This window comes from Glycine soja, chromosome 5 (genome assembly GCF_004193775.1).
Source record: "Glycine soja cultivar W05 chromosome 5, ASM419377v2, whole genome shotgun sequence".
Lineage (NCBI taxonomy): Eukaryota > Viridiplantae > Streptophyta > Magnoliopsida > Fabales > Fabaceae > Glycine > Glycine soja.
The window spans coordinates 29,771,919-29,787,485 of record NC_041006.1 but is presented as its reverse complement, the minus strand read 5'-3'; the positions used below and the strand labels follow the sequence as shown (position 1 = coordinate 29,787,485).

Below are 15,567 nucleotides of genomic sequence, written 5' to 3'. Positions count from 1 at the left end.
AATAGGTGATTTTGGAGGGAGATTCTTTATGTTAGAGTCACCAAGCCAACGTTATAACGTTGGAGTTCTTTTGGGAGAGTTGTGTTTTGTTATCAAACTCTTCCTTAATTGGTTATAGACACATATATTTGTGTGTTATTTTATGAATGTATATCTCAAAAAATTTACCACCGTTTTTCATAATCAAATTAATAGAACTTTCCTTTAAAATGGAAATGTCGTATTTTAGAGGAGTGATATCGAGGCGATGAGGCAAGTCATTAGAATTGACAACATTGGTTTTATGAAAACCGATGTTAAGATTCCGATATCAACATTGGTTTTTAAAAACCAATGTTAACGATGATCGTCACGTTTCGCGTGTTTATTGGACATTAATTTTGTGCACCTAATTAACATCACCCTCCAATAAAATCACGACACGTGGTCAAAGTCCAATAAAAGCACGACACTGGCGGTCAAGGTAAGCAATTAACAATCAACGTCCAATTTCGGGGTTGGGGATTGAAATAACAAGATTGCAAAAAATGGGAGACTAAATTCGTGAATTAAATTATAGGGGACAAAAATCGAATTCTGAGACAAATAGAGGGACCAAATTTATAATTTAGCCTTTTAATTAATTGATGACAAATATGTTTTTTTTTAGTTTTCGTCTTGAATAAGATATTGTCTTAAACTTTTGTAATGGTTTAAATCGTTAAAAAAAAAAAAAAACTCATATAAAGAACCATGATCATAAAGTAAATGTTGTACATTATCCAAATATATAAGCAAGCATCATACATCATCAGTACCAAATACAATCATCCTAGTACAAAGGAAATATATCATGAAATAAAAAAAAGTAAATTGAATTAAATTTATCTCATAAGTTAAAATTAACTTATACATTTCAATTTTAATAAATAAATAAATAAATAAGTTTTATAAAAATTTATATAGATTGAGTTTAAAATTATAAAATAACTTAAGTCATTTGATCTTCTTTAAAAAAAAAAAAAAATTTCTCTCTCATACAAGTAAAATTAAATAAGCACAATTTTTTATATAGAACGACAATACCAAAATTTAAACTTTATTTTTTTGTACTGGTTGTGTTGAAATTAAAACCTACCACCTTATGTTTATTACTACTAGACCAAACCTACTGATTCACCAAAATTTAAACTTAGACCTTATACAAATGATCTAAATCCCCGCCACTGGAAGCAACCCTAGTGGATTAATTAATAAGCTTAAGCTTACTTTATACAATAACCTATACCTATTTACAGGAGCTACAACTACAAGAGCCGAATGCTGCATTCTATATTTCGTAATTTTTGTTTTATGAAAAAAGACTCAGTTGACCCCGCCCAATTCGTTCATCCCCACTTTCCCGAAATAACAGACAACAGCAGAAGAAACAGACCGTTATTCATTCTCAAAGACTACAAAATTTCGGATCCTCACTCGTTTCGTTTCTCTCCTCATCTCTCCCCTCTCCATTCATTTTCCTTTTGAGTCTAACTAACTACTAAGAAATAGCAACTTTGCCTTTTACGAGGTTCCCACCTCATTCATTCTGTACGTTCCCTTTCTTCCCATGAAACTGCATACAAACCAAACCTTAACCTTCATTTTTCCAAGAATGTTACCACCCGGTTGCTGTTACAGTGTTACTGCATATTAGCATGCCTTTCTTAACGTAAGCCCCAGGTTCGAAAAAAGTTGAATTGATAACAGAGAAGGCATCAAAGAAGGAAGAGACAAAGAGAACTAAAAGGGTGATGGAGAGTTATTTGCATGAGAATTTTGGAGGAGTGAAGTCCAAAAACACTACTGAAGAGGCTCTTCAGAAATGGAGGAAGGTATGTGGGGTTGTAAAGAACCCCAAACGACGTTTTCGATTCACTGCCAACATCTCCAAGCGCTCCGAAGCTGCTGCTATGCGTCGTACCAATCAGGTAACCAATCTCTGTATTTTTATTTTTATTTTTGTCTTGGGTCAAAGACCATGGGTGTCCCCCAACCCACTGGTCAGAAACTAACCCCGTTCATGGTACGTAACTATTGCTAGTCCAAGGCAATTTTGCACACAGTGGAAATCGAATACGGATTTTCCCACTAAATAGATTGATTTCACACATGTGAACTCAGCGGGGCCCTATAAGATTGCACCAACCCTTTGAGTTTATCTCAGTATGTTTTTTTCCAACATATTTGGATTTTGGAACCTCAAGTGGATAGATTTCAATACAGGTGATGTATCTTTCAATATAGATTTCAAATGGGTGGATTTCAGATATATTTGTAGATATGCAAATTCATTACAAGTCTGATGATTTTGCAACAGTGTAATAAACTATTTTTCTTTTGACAATATTTGTAATTCCTAAACAATATGATTCATCTATTCCCTCCTCAAAGTAATACCACATAGATTGTGAGGTTGATATGGATTCTCAAAGGTTTATTTGTCCTTAATGCAGGAGAAGCTAAGGGTTGCTGTTTTGGTTTCCAAAGCTGCATTTCAGTTTATCCAAGGTAAGTTTCTTTAGAATTATTGGAAAATCTAAAAATTTAGAGTAAATAGTCCATGTACTTGAGTTTGTGTATCATCATCTAATCACAATTTTGTTATGTACAAAAGTTTGTTGATTTCTATAATAATTATTTAAGTCATAATTACCATAGTTTCTAATTGGTTGACAATGTAAAAAAAATTATCCTAAGTATATAAATTAAACTCCTTCATTTAAAAATATATTTGCTTACCTGTGAATTGTGATCATACCCGCAGGTGTTCAACCAAGCGATTACGTTGTACCTGATGAAGTAAAAGCTGCAGGTTTCCAAATCTGTGCTGAAGAATTGGGGTCTATTGTTGAAGGCCATGACGTAAAGAAGCTCAAGTTTCATGGTGGAGTAGATGGCATTGCAGGAAAGCTTTCAACATCAACCACCACGGGGCTTAGTGGTGATTCTGAATCACGGCACAGGAGACAAGAGCTTTTTGGAGTGAATAAATTCACTGAAAGCGAAGTTCGGAGTTTCTGGATTTTTGTTTATGAAGCCCTTCAAGACATGACTCTCATGATCCTAGGAGTGTGTGCTTTTGTTTCTCTGATAGTTGGCATAGCAACAGAAGGATGGCCCAAAGGTGCTCATGATGGACTCGGAATCGTTGCAAGTATCTTACTAGTAGTCTTTGTGACAGCAACAAGCGATTATCGCCAATCGTTGCAATTCAAGGACTTAGACAAGGAGAAGAAAAAGATTTCCATTCAAGTCACAAGAAACGGTTACAGGCAGAAAATGTCAATATATAGTTTACTCCCTGGTGATATCGTGCATCTTTCAATTGGAGACCAAGTCCCTGCAGATGGTTTATTTGTTTCAGGATTTTCTGTGTTGATTGACGAGTCAAGTTTAACTGGTGAGAGTGAGCCGGTGATGGTGACTTCCCAGAATCCTTTTCTTCTCTCCGGAACCAAGGTCCAAGATGGATCTTGCACCATGTTGATTACCACTGTTGGGATGAGGACTCAATGGGGCAAGTTGATGGCAACTCTGAGTGAAGGTGGAGATGATGAAACCCCATTGCAGGTGAAACTGAATGGAGTAGCAACAATTATTGGGAAGATAGGACTCGTCTTTGCGGTAATTACCTTTGCAGTTTTGGTGAAAGGACTAATGGGCCGCAAACTCCAAGAAGGAAGGTTCTGGTGGTGGTCAGCAGATGATGCAATGGAGATGTTGGAATTCTTTGCCATTGCTGTTACAATTGTTGTTGTTGCTGTTCCGGAGGGGTTACCATTAGCTGTGACATTGAGCCTTGCATTCGCAATGAAGAAGATGATGAATGACAAGGCCTTGGTGAGGCATTTGGCAGCATGTGAAACTATGGGATCAGCCACAACTATATGCAGTGACAAGACTGGGACACTAACCACCAACCGCATGACCGTGGTGAAAACATGCATTTTTATGAATATCAAGGAAGTGACTAGTAATGATTCTAGTTTGTCCACTGAACTCCCAGATTCTGCTTTGAAAATGTTGCTTCAGTCAATCTTTAATAACACGGGAGGAGAGGTTGTGGTTAACAAAAAGGGTAAGCGCGAGATCTTGGGGACGCCAACTGAGTCAGCACTATTGGAGTTTGGTTTATCACTGGGAGGGGATTTTCATGCAGAGAGACAAACATGTAAAGTTGTTAAAGTTGAGCCATTCAACTCCGAGAGGAAAAGAATGGGTGTGGTTTTGGAGATCCCTGATGGAGGTTTAAGGGCTCATTGTAAAGGCGCTTCTGAAATCATTCTGGCTGCTTGTGACAAGGTGATGAACTCAAACGGCGATGTTGTCTCCATTGACGAAGAATCAAGTAATTATCTGAATAGTACAATCGACCAGTTTGCTAGTGAGGCACTTAGAACTCTTTGCCTTGCGTATATGGAATTGGAAAATGGGTTTTCCGCAGAAGACCCTATTCCTGTTTCTGGCTACACATGTGTAGGAATTGTTGGTATCAAAGATCCTGTTCGTCCCAGTGTTAAGGAATCGGTTGAAGTGTGTCGTTCAGCAGGAATAGTGGTGAGAATGGTTACCGGAGACAATATTAATACTGCAAAGGCCATAGCCAGGGAATGTGGGATTTTAACAGATGATGGCATAGCCATTGAGGGTCCAGACTTTAGAGAGAAGACTCAGGAGGAATTGTTTGAACTGATTCCCAAAATTCAGGTGCTTCATACACTTGCTATATGAATAACAATATTTGATTGACTCAATTCTTGAAGAGGGAAATCGTTGGTGCTTTAAATAATATATTGTGGTTAATTTTGTTTTAAGGTTATGGCTCGATCCTCACCTCTAGACAAACATACACTGGTGAAACACCTTCGTACCACATTTGGGGAAGTTGTAGCTGTAACTGGTGATGGAACAAATGATGCCCCGGCCCTTCATGAAGCTGATATCGGACTTGCAATGGGAATTGCTGGAACTGAGGTGAGTGAATTGCAATGATAAGCTTGGTAAAATAGAGAATGGATCCATCTCATTTGAGATATTCACATGTGAAGAGAGCATCCTATTTAAGATATTTGTTTCATTCTGCCATATGAATATATCATGTGAAAGTCTATTTATGATCAATTACCGGTCAAATATTTGAAGCCAAAAAAAGAGAAAGGGAAATGGTAACAATAACGCACCTCAATTTGATCAAATGACCTTAATCTTCTAAAACAAGGAGAATGGCTAATTTCATAATTTGTGTGCAGGTTGCTAAAGAAAGTGCAGATGTCATAATTCTGGATGATAATTTCTCCACGATAGTGACAGTAGCCAAATGGGGACGTTCAGTTTACATAAATATTCAAAAATTCGTACAGTTCCAGCTTACTGTAAATGTGGTTGCATTACTGGTGAACTTCTCATCAGCATGCATGACAGGTTAAAACATTATGCCTAATTAGTCTTACATGCATCCTTTCATTCATTTTTCATTCTGTTCAAAGTGCAGTGGTAAAATGTGTTTATAGAAAATAGAAAACTTTTTATCTCACGATTTTGCGTGTATTTGATCTTCAGGCAGTGCACCCCTCACAGCTGTTCAACTTTTGTGGGTGAACATGATAATGGACACTCTAGGAGCACTTGCACTTGCAACTGAACCACCAACTGATGATTTAATGAAGCGCACACCAGTGGGGAGGAAGGGTGAATTCATCAGCAATGTCATGTGGAGGAATATCTTAGGACAAGCGTTGTATCAGTTTGTGGTGATATGGTTTCTTCAGTCAGTAGGAAAATGGGTCTTTTTTCTCCGAGGCCCGGATGCTGAAGTGGTCTTAAACACACTTATTTTCAACACATTCGTATTCTGTCAAGTAAGCCTTCTTAAAAACATTTTAGTAGCCTAAGGTTCATATAACCAATTTGCTTAGGCAGATGCATTAGAAAATGAATTGGCAACTGAGGAAAGATTCAATTATATTACACTGCAGTTTGGCCTGCAGGGTAAAATTGCCTTACTAGATGTTTGGATTGGTTTGGTTATGCAGGTTTTCAATGAGGTAAACTCTCGTGAGATGGAGGAAGTTGATGTATTTAAAGGCATATGGGATAATCATGTGTTCATAGCTGTCCTCAGTGCGACGGTTTTCTTTCAAATCCTAATAGTCGAGTACTTGGGAACCTTTGCCAACACAACACCTCTCAGTCTGGTACAATGGATCTTTTGCTTAGGAGCTGGATATGTGGGAATGCCACTTGCAGTTCGCTTAAAGCAGATCCCCGTCTGAAGCATGCATGTGAAATGTTAACGGATATCCAGTTTTCAAACTGAAGTTTCAGATTTGTTATGTTACAGTGCTTCGAGGTTCATTCTTTTGTACATTCACTAATAGGCTGGGTATTGGTCGAGTTTTTCTCAGGTTAGAACCAGAAATTGAGCAGGAAAAATAAAAGTTGAAATCTGGAGTCTCGTCGCCATTATATACAGTTAATCTGGTATAAGTGACTATCAAATCACCGCTTAACCATTTTATTTAGTACACATTGTTTATTTTGTAGGCTAGAAAACAAAATGTAAACCTGGACGTTTTTGCAGAGTGGATAATGTTGACTCCTTTGATGATTAGACTGAATATGATTGTACAAGTTGCTTCCAAATATTACAGCGTATTTCTTGTTGTAGCTAACATGTAATAACCTCAATTACTTGCCATAACACAATGAATTGAACTCACTGAGATTTTCTAAAACAACAAATTGTTGCTTTTGTGGTGATTTCATCCCAAAAGTGGTTTCTTGCCGTCAATCCAAATACAATATCAGTTACTTGAGATAAAATTGATATTTTTGTTTGCTGAAAAACTTGTGAATATCAATAACTTGTCTTGCAAGTATTGTAAAAACAGTAAGAATCAATCAACTTATAGCTTTGGTCTAACCAATACACATGTATTTTATTTTTTTCTTAAAAAACATATGCTTGATTGTATCTTTTTAACTGTTTTCATTATATTATTGTGAACTTCTAAATGCTTTTATCATTAAAACTGTTTCGCATAATTTTAATAAAATTAAAAACTATTATCCATATATATCTCTGCACTTGCCAACTAATAATGAGAATAAAGAGGATGACTAACCAATTAGAATTGGTAATCATAGCTAAATGGGCAGAGTGCGTACATGCATGCATGTGATCTTGATCTTCAGGAAGACGAGACCACAATCAGATGGTGGAGATTTGCAGCTAGCTCATTAAGGATCTGGTAAGCTTTATTTATCTTCTAGCAGTCTCTAACTTGTTCATGTTTCTACAGGAAACTGGTGCACGTAGTTTAAAGACCTTTTCCTCTTTCTTTTTTTTAACTACGGTTCCGGATAATATGATTTATATAAGCTTAATTGCTCAATGCTGCATGTGTTAATTGTCATAGCTGTATAGGATGTGTTGTGTAACTTTCCAAGTAGCATTTCTGATTTCATTTCCTGGTTGTTTCTTCGGTTCACTGCAACATTTATTTTTAACATTTTACTTGAAGAGTTGAAGGTGAACTTGTAACGTGCATTGTAAGTTTGTAACCTCTCATAGATATAAGCAAAAATCATAACCTTGTAAGTCACCAAAGTGTACATCAAATTTCATGTAATACAAACTTCCTGCCTTACTCTGCTACTCCAAATATCAATCAATTAACAGAATACAAGTTATCTCTCCTCCCCCAAACCAACATATACATAATGAATTGCCAAAAAAACTGCTATTTATTATTAATAAATGATTCAAAAAATACATATAAAATAGAAACATTCTATTATATGAAAATGTGTGGGACTCTAATCTAATCAAACCTATCTTAACTAGGGGATGTGAATTAGACTAGAATTAACAAAAGATATGCTTATCTTGCACTAATGCACTTCCCATTAAAAATTCATTTCATGTTGTTATGAAACTGAGTGTAAGTGGTAAACAAGCAACAGATTCGGTCAACAGTTTATTCTCTCCCCCACCATGCCTGCAAGTGTTTGATGTTCAATCTCAAGAAAAGCTGTCCTCCTTCACTATTGCTTATGAATTGGATTCTCTTGGTAATGGTAGAAATCCTGTTGAAGTTTATACCTTTGGACCTAACGGCAGAATGGGGGCAATTAACTTAAATTTGGGAAAACATTCATTTTAATTTCACTGTTATCCTAAGACACTGTTATTCCTTTCATATTCACAACACTAGGGGGATAAGCTTTCCTCATCTGAACTTCTATCTTGTCTTGCATGGTACTTGTTGAGAACAGGTAACGATGCACTTGCGGCTATCCTGAAGGATCTAGCTGAACCAATCACAGTCCTATCCTGCATCCTTCCCACTTCTTTGCAGACTTGATCCAAACTATTTAGAAAGTCTCTTACAACCATAAAAATTCGGAAAGGGTGCGCTTCTTCCTTTGCTGCATCCCCGTGAAAGTATTCTGTAACTTCTTTCACAAGGAACAAGGCCTTTCTCTCATCAGCCTTGATCCTAACAATTTCCTCTTCAGCATCTTTCAGAAACAGTGCAGTTGAGTTAAAGAAATTCCCGTGCATATCCGGCTTTCTACATTGCAAAACTAATCTCACTTTGTCAAGTCCAATTTCAAGCTTTGAGACATAGCTGCTTAAAACATCCGAGTCCATTCCTGCTGCCTTTTTGACATTTCCAAGGTCCCTACTCAGTCCAGCCACAACCTGCAATCCTTTCTTTCTGAACTCATCCTCGCTGAATTGGGAATTCGTTTGGTTTTGAACATTGCAGTTTGCAGATTCACCGCCTGTTCCTTCAGATCTAATGATCTCTTGGACCACAAAGTGGAGCAGTGTTGTCTTCCCATCTGTGCCCTTTATGTCTACAAGTTTTAGAAGTGTGTCCAGTTTGAAAGATATAGCGCCACCGCGATTTGTGCCAACATTCATTCTGTTTCCTGTCCTTAGAACAGCTTCAAGAAGTTTGAGGAATAACCGACTGTTCTTTAATTCCTCACTTGCCACCTGACAGATATCAACAACTGATTGATTAGTTTTTAAGGAGGCAGAACAAAATGCAATTGAAAGCAAAAACATTGAAGATAAAAAGGAATGAATATAAGCCAGCCATACGTCCAGGGTCTGAAAGGACTTCCTAAGGTAGTTAACTTCAGTTTCAAAATTAGCTCTGTACAGCATAGCTTCAATTCTTTTAAAAGCTAAAGGGATATCAAGCACTGCTTTAAGGAATCTTTCTGCAGAGCCAAGTCTTGAGAGGTCACCATCATAATCTTTAAGTTTTATTTCTTCCTCCTTTGTTAGAGCCATCTTCACTAGAGTCTCCAATAGCTCACTTCCTAAACCTTCAGGATTCCCTGTGTTATTCCAAAAGCAATATCACCAAGGATGAGTTTTGCTAGGTCGAAACACTGGTTGCAGATAAGCAATTAGTTAAGATAAAAAGAATGTGTATGTCACGGAAACAACCAAAGATATCAGTTCATTTAAATATCTATCTTCATATAATTCACATATTTTATAGTTTTATTACTTATATAAAGTATTATCAACTGGAACACTGAAAGTATATTATGGCAAACTAGATTATGGGTAGATCCTTTCAGATATTATCGTCTCTTCTGATTTTGCTTCTGATTTACACTTATATATGTCATTTGAGGTGGAGCCACAAAAGCTCCTCTAATTCTTCATCAATATATTTATATTCAAGTTTATAAGTATTTCTTGGAATTATGGCACGTGGACTGTAACTCTGTAAGGAAGCTAAAGGGAGAGTTGCTTGTTAATCTTTAGTTGATTTAATGCAAGTTAGATGACAAAATTTGCGGAAAACAGAACAGATAAAGGAACACTGGCACAGAAGCAAGAGAAAGATAAAAAAATGATATACTTAAGGAATAAAAGACAAGAATATATTTGGGTTACAAGAATGGAGTAAAAACGGTCAAATGATCTGTCTTTATGATGACACAATCATGGCTCATCATGAAACAGGGATGGCACTGCTTTTAGGGAATGTTTGACGGTTACAGCTAAAAAAGACAAAGCTAGGTAGTAGTTGATAAGGATTGTTACAGTAATAGGCTGGTCCATTAAGATGGAAAGGGAAATATCAAGTTCAATAACTTTGATTCCTCAGAAAAAAGAAGGAACAGAAGATTTTGATAATGAATGTAAGATCTTTCTCGGTTTGGCCATTGCTCAATACTTGTAAGGATTTTAACCACCAGAACATGCTATATATTGAATGAGCTAGATCTGAATCTTATGTGACATTGTTTTGGTATAAATAGAAGGTGTAATTCTCCTCTCACCAGATCGGCCCATTTTTGGAGTAAAGTGGTACCTCTAGTTGTCACTTTATGCCCAAGCTGGGATCAAATCCCAGATCTTGATTAAAAGACTCAAGTGTTCAACCACTTGTGCCAACAACTTTAGGCATATGACATTTTTTTTAATCTCCCCTAAAACTAAATAATATAACAAAATTACTTTTTTGTTTTTTGGTTTCCCACCGGTTTCCTCCTTTGAAGGCAATCTTGTTCGAGACATGGTTGGATACATACCTTTTCCAGCCGGGATTCAAACCTTAACCTTGTGTGTGTTTGTGGTGCAGTTAAAGTCTGATTACAATCTATGTCCAGAAATAGAAAAAGAATAATGAACAAACAAATAAACTTACCATCTAAAAGAGCTTCGCACACCTCATCTCTAGTCACATTGAGTGCCCTTAGCAGTATAGCTATGTTTTGAGACTTCTTTGGATCCAACACCCTATTCTCCGGTTCAGCAGGAGGAAGAACTGATCTTCTAGTAACATTCTCTTTAGAAGCAGAACCTGTGGATTTGCAGCCAAACAGTGTCTCCATCATGTCCTCATTTAACCTACATTCCACAAAACCAACAACGTTAGTTCACATTCCACAAAATCATAGTAACTAACTAACTAACTGATATCATCAGTTTACTTACTGAAAGGAGCTGAATTTTAACTGGTCCCACACAGTGGCACGGTCCGAAGTAGTAGACACTTTATCCCAATGCAGAGCCTTCAACTTGGGTTTTGCTCCATCCACATCATCACCTTCACGCCTTTGGTAAACTTCCTCAAAAGAACCTTTCCTTACACTAACACGGTTACCAGAAGACCCTCCTTCATTTGGGGACCATGACTCTCCGTTCTTCCTTGACACTGAGGAAGAAGATGTACTAATTGACAGAGACCAGACCTTTCTCAACGGCAGTGTCTGTGGTGGCGGTGGTGGCGGTGGCGGAGGAGGAGGAGGTTTAAGTGAAGTTGTGAACTCATTTGAATGAAGATGAGTCAAATTCGGTGCTGGGGGATGCGATGAGAATTTGGGTCTTCTAGAAGGACCCAATGTTAATTCTTTGTCCACGTGATGATATTTTGTTGAAGCGGCCGGCACCGGCGCCGGTGCCGGAGAAGGCTTAACCGGCGGAACGACAATGTTTCTGATCTCCGGAGTAGGAGCGGAAAACCGGGATTTCGGAGAAGTTCTCTTCGAGTGAGGAACCACCGGTGCCGCCGCGGCAGCGGAGAGACAACTGTGGCGCGAGACCGGCGTAAAGAAATTCTCTTCGCAGCCGAGCGAGGAGCCGTGCGGCGAGTGGAACGCCGTCTCGCAGCTTTCCTCCTCAGAAGAGGATGAGGAGTCGGAGAATTCCGCCGCCGGCGAATGGCTCTCGTCCGGAGGCTTGTGCGGCGGCGGCAGCGGCTGCAACTCGGGGCTGGGGCGGTAACGGTGATTGGAGCTAAGCTTAATGGAATCAAGTTTCCGATAAGGGGAAGTGTTAACGGTTATTCCATTGGGTTCGCTCAGCGAAGTTCTGGTGGGCTCCACCGTGCCAATGTAGAGGAAGCTCGAGGGTGGCGGCGGTGGTGGGGCCCGCGGAGAATCTTCTAGAACCTTCCGAGAAACCAGTTTCTGCGTCTCTGCCGGGTGTCTCACTCTGTGTCTGTATAAGAAGAAGCCTAATGCAGAGAACATTCCAAGTGTAACAATTCCCACGGAGATCACAATTGCCACCTTCTTCGCGGGTTTCGTTGGCTGCGTCGCAGTTGGGTTCGCGATCATACCGCCAGAGGTTGTCACCGGAGGCAGATTCTGCACCGGCGGCGGCTGCCCAGCGGGATACTCGTTGAAGAAAGGAATGTCGGGAGAAGACGGAATATCCAGCGGCGCCGGCGGTGGCGGAGTAACCGGCGGTGGAGCCGACACCGCCGGGAACAACGGCTGGTGGAGAATTCTTCTTGTTTCATTGTGAACTGATAATTGAGTTTTGTTGGTAATGGTAGTTTGGGAAGTGGAGAAGAATAGAGTGAACAATGATAGGATAGAAAAGAAGCTCAAATGATGATGATGATGATGATGAGCTTTCATGGTGAATTTTGTGAACTTCTCTGCTTATTATCTCCTTTTGATCCACCCAATAATGCATCGCTGGTTTTTGTTTTCGCAAATTCCTTAGCTGGAAAGACAAACAAAAAAGAAAATAAAGAGAGAGGAAACTTCTTGGGGTTGTAATGTAAATATATATGTAAGAGTAAATCACTGATTCACTATCAGTGAGGAATTAATGTGACGTGGCAGTGAAACAACGTGAGTGTCTACATTATGGTATAACAACGAACGTCGATGACCTTTATCGTCTGTTTCATGTTGTGTAACTGAGGGCAAAGCATATAAACTCTTTGAGAGATGCCGTGAAATCCAGTGGCCACTCGCCACTTTGCCACTTTATCTTTTCTTCGACTAAGTAGTTGCTTTTACACTTTTCAGTTAAATATACATAAATTGTTTTAAGAGGGGGGGGGCGGAAAATTAGAAAGATCGTGTCGAAATGAGGTATAATATAAGCTTGCCTGCTATGTGCTACAAGGAAAGGAAAGGACATGGTATTAGGTTAGGGGAGCTGATGGCGTGTTAATGGAAGGGAATCCGTATTCGCGACTATAACACGTTACCTACTTGATGTAGGGTATGGCAAAACAAAATAAAATGTTACCATATGTTGTTACCCTCGAACAGTGAATTACATAATTGATAATTTCAAGCACCTCTCATTTATCCCTCTGAATAATAGAACTAGAATTTAGAAACAACTCTCTTTTTAAAAGCTGTTGAGACTAGTCCTTCAGCCTCTTTTGTGGGAAAAACAAGCAGGTTTATAAAAGGTAAAAAATAATGGTTTGTTTCTTCTCAATTATGAATCTATATGATTGCAATCACACCGGCTAACTCTTATATTCCAAAATAAATGTTTAGACGTCAAATTTAAATATGACAAAATCACCTTAATGTTTATATTTATCTTTTTTAATAGACATTAAATAAGTGAGACTTATTTATTATTTATTCTCTAGAAAGATGGAAAGAATTAAAGCATTACATAAGGAGAGGGGAAGTAACAGTGAGATAATTAATTACTAATTAACCCAAAATACATCTTGTTCACATCAGATAGGAGAACATTGGAGAGTAGAGAACAAAGTGTTCTAAACTTGAGAAAAATTTTGTAGCCCTTCCTCTTATTTATATGTGGTGTCCTCTGACTACCTTGTACACCTATCCTCTTACATTAGGTCTTGTAAGTCATGTGTTTGTATGTGTGTAATGTTGTTGGCTTCGTGCAGTGTACAGATGCGTTGTTGTGCATCTCTACCATGTTAGAGACACTGTGTGTTTCCTAGCATTGTCACTACATCCCAATGGTATCAAGTATGTACTTGATAGTACAAGCAAATGTTTCATGGTAATCAGATATGGTGCTTGCCCAATATGGTCAGTTTTTTTATATGGTAAATGATTGATAGAGTCGATTGATCCTTGTACCTTATGGGATTATCATTGACTAATTTTCATATATCAGGATGAATTGGGTGATCTGTGAATCGCTAGTTGTTAAGCCTTTTATCTTAAGTGTGAGTTGGTTCTCGTGAGGGTAAAGTCGATCATGCGATCCACAACCCATCAACCATATGTTGAGCCTATTGGCGTAAATATTTAAGCAGGTGTATGATCGATCCTTGTGAGGGTATAGTACGTCGATCAAACAATTCACTTCTTAATTAGAAAATTGTATAACTCTAATTTTTTGTATTTTCATTCCTACATTACTTTACACATCTTTATACATTTTTATCAAATAAAAGAAAAAATGCATCCCTACTTAAACTCTCTTCTTAATACATTATTTTCCTGTGAGGAGGGAAGGGAAAGGAGAGATAATTAATTACTTTTTTTAAGAGGCAAATAATTAATTACTAATTAACCCTAAACAATTCTTAATTAGAAAATTATATGACTCCGATTTTATATAGTTTTATTTCTACATTTCTTTGCACCTCTTTAAACATTTTTATCACATCACTCATCAAATTGTTGTTTTTCCCCTTCTCTTTTCTTCCTTTCTTTCCCTATGTCCCAAAGCATATACATTTCACGGAGTACGAAAATAAATGTTCAAGTAATATTTTCTTCTATTTAGAAGAAGCAAAATTATTTCATTTTATCACGGATAAAAAGAAAAATACATTGAGGGATACAATTATGAATATGGACACTAGCAAAAAATCGAGATGCATGTCCTTGCAAGAGAATGAGCAACTTGATTGGCTTGTCTCCAAACAAAACTCATCCTAGAGTTTGAACAATTTCCAAAGATGGTTTTGCAATTTGAGATAATGGCATGAAATTCTCTTCTACCTGAAAGTTGCACAAGCTTGGAGTCAAGCTTGAAAATGATATTCTCACCTTGAATTTTTTATGCCCATTGCAAAGCATGAAGGAGTCTAAGAGCTTCAGCTTCCCTCGGCTTTGAATTACCTTGAAAGACTAATGATTTAGCTTTTATAAATTCTCCAACATGGTTTCTAATACACAGCCCAACACCAAAACACTAATGGTCATTAAAAATTGTGACATCAATATTGCATTTGAGGAATGATTGACAAGGCTTCTCCTGATGTTGGACCATATTATTATTAGTTGGTTGATGGGCAATTGATTCGAACAAACCGTCATTCATGGAGGTATTGTTGAGCTTGAGAAACTAAAATTTTTGGATGAACATCAACATCTTCCTAGATCTTATCATTTATCCTCCTCTAAATGCACCATAGAGTCAAAGCTAAAGACTCATTCTCATAATCAACTAAGTCCTCCAAGAGAGTGAAAGTTAAATCAATAGAGTTTTTAGCTTGAAAAATTGCACCTTCAATTTGGTGCCAAAGTCCAGCTGCTACCCACACATGTTGAGCTTGCATACACCCAAAAAAAAAGGTAGAAGTCATTCTCAAAATTTGAGTTGCAATACCAACAAAGAGATTCACAATTTACTCCCCTTGAAATGAGCCTTTATTTTGAAGAATTTTTCGTTGAAGCCTCCATAAAAAGTGCTTGATTTTTGGTGGGATGTCAAGCTTCCATATTTGTAACCAATTACCCCTCACCTTTAAAGAGTCATTACAAATCATGGATTCTAGAAGATGGTGATAGGCGGATCTAATAGAGTACTCACCA

The 15,567-nt window shown here is 37.8% G+C and overlaps 2 protein-coding genes across 4 annotated transcripts; one reads left to right on the top strand and one right to left on the bottom strand.

The window, feature by feature from the left end:
* The first annotated feature begins 1,605 nt into the window (after window positions 1-1,605).
* Window positions 1,606-6,601, top strand: LOC114411500 (calcium-transporting ATPase 2, plasma membrane-type-like). 2 transcript variants are annotated; one of them, XM_028375159.1, is made up of 8 exons: window positions 1,606-1,949; window positions 2,475-2,529; window positions 2,786-4,445; window positions 4,668-4,728; window positions 4,837-4,995; window positions 5,271-5,442; window positions 5,581-5,879; window positions 6,054-6,601. In XM_028375159.1, the coding sequence occupies exons 1-8, from the start codon at window positions 1,773-1,775 to the stop codon at window positions 6,291-6,293; spliced, it is 2,823 nt and encodes a 940-aa protein (XP_028230960.1). In that variant the 5' UTR covers window positions 1,606-1,772; the 3' UTR covers window positions 6,294-6,601. The 2 variants fall into 2 exon arrangements, with proteins under 2 accessions (XP_028230960.1, XP_028230959.1); XM_028375158.1 differs by having other exon boundaries at window positions 2,786-4,728.
* Window positions 6,602-7,614: 1,013 nt separating this feature from the next.
* On the bottom strand, window positions 7,615-12,923 carry LOC114412478 (formin-like protein 6). 2 transcript variants are annotated; one of them, XM_028376395.1, is made up of 5 exons: window positions 12,687-12,923; window positions 10,997-12,514; window positions 10,707-10,909; window positions 9,137-9,378; window positions 7,615-9,028 (listed from the first exon to the last, which is right to left on the bottom strand). In XM_028376395.1, the coding sequence occupies exons 2-5, from the start codon at window positions 12,424-12,426 to the stop codon at window positions 8,234-8,236; spliced, it is 2,670 nt and encodes an 889-aa protein (XP_028232196.1). In that variant the 5' UTR covers window positions 12,427-12,514; window positions 12,687-12,923; the 3' UTR covers window positions 7,615-8,233. The 2 variants fall into 2 exon arrangements, with proteins under 2 accessions (XP_028232196.1, XP_028232195.1); XM_028376394.1 differs by having other exon boundaries at window positions 10,997-12,923.
* Between the last annotated feature and the right edge of the window lie 2,644 nt (window positions 12,924-15,567).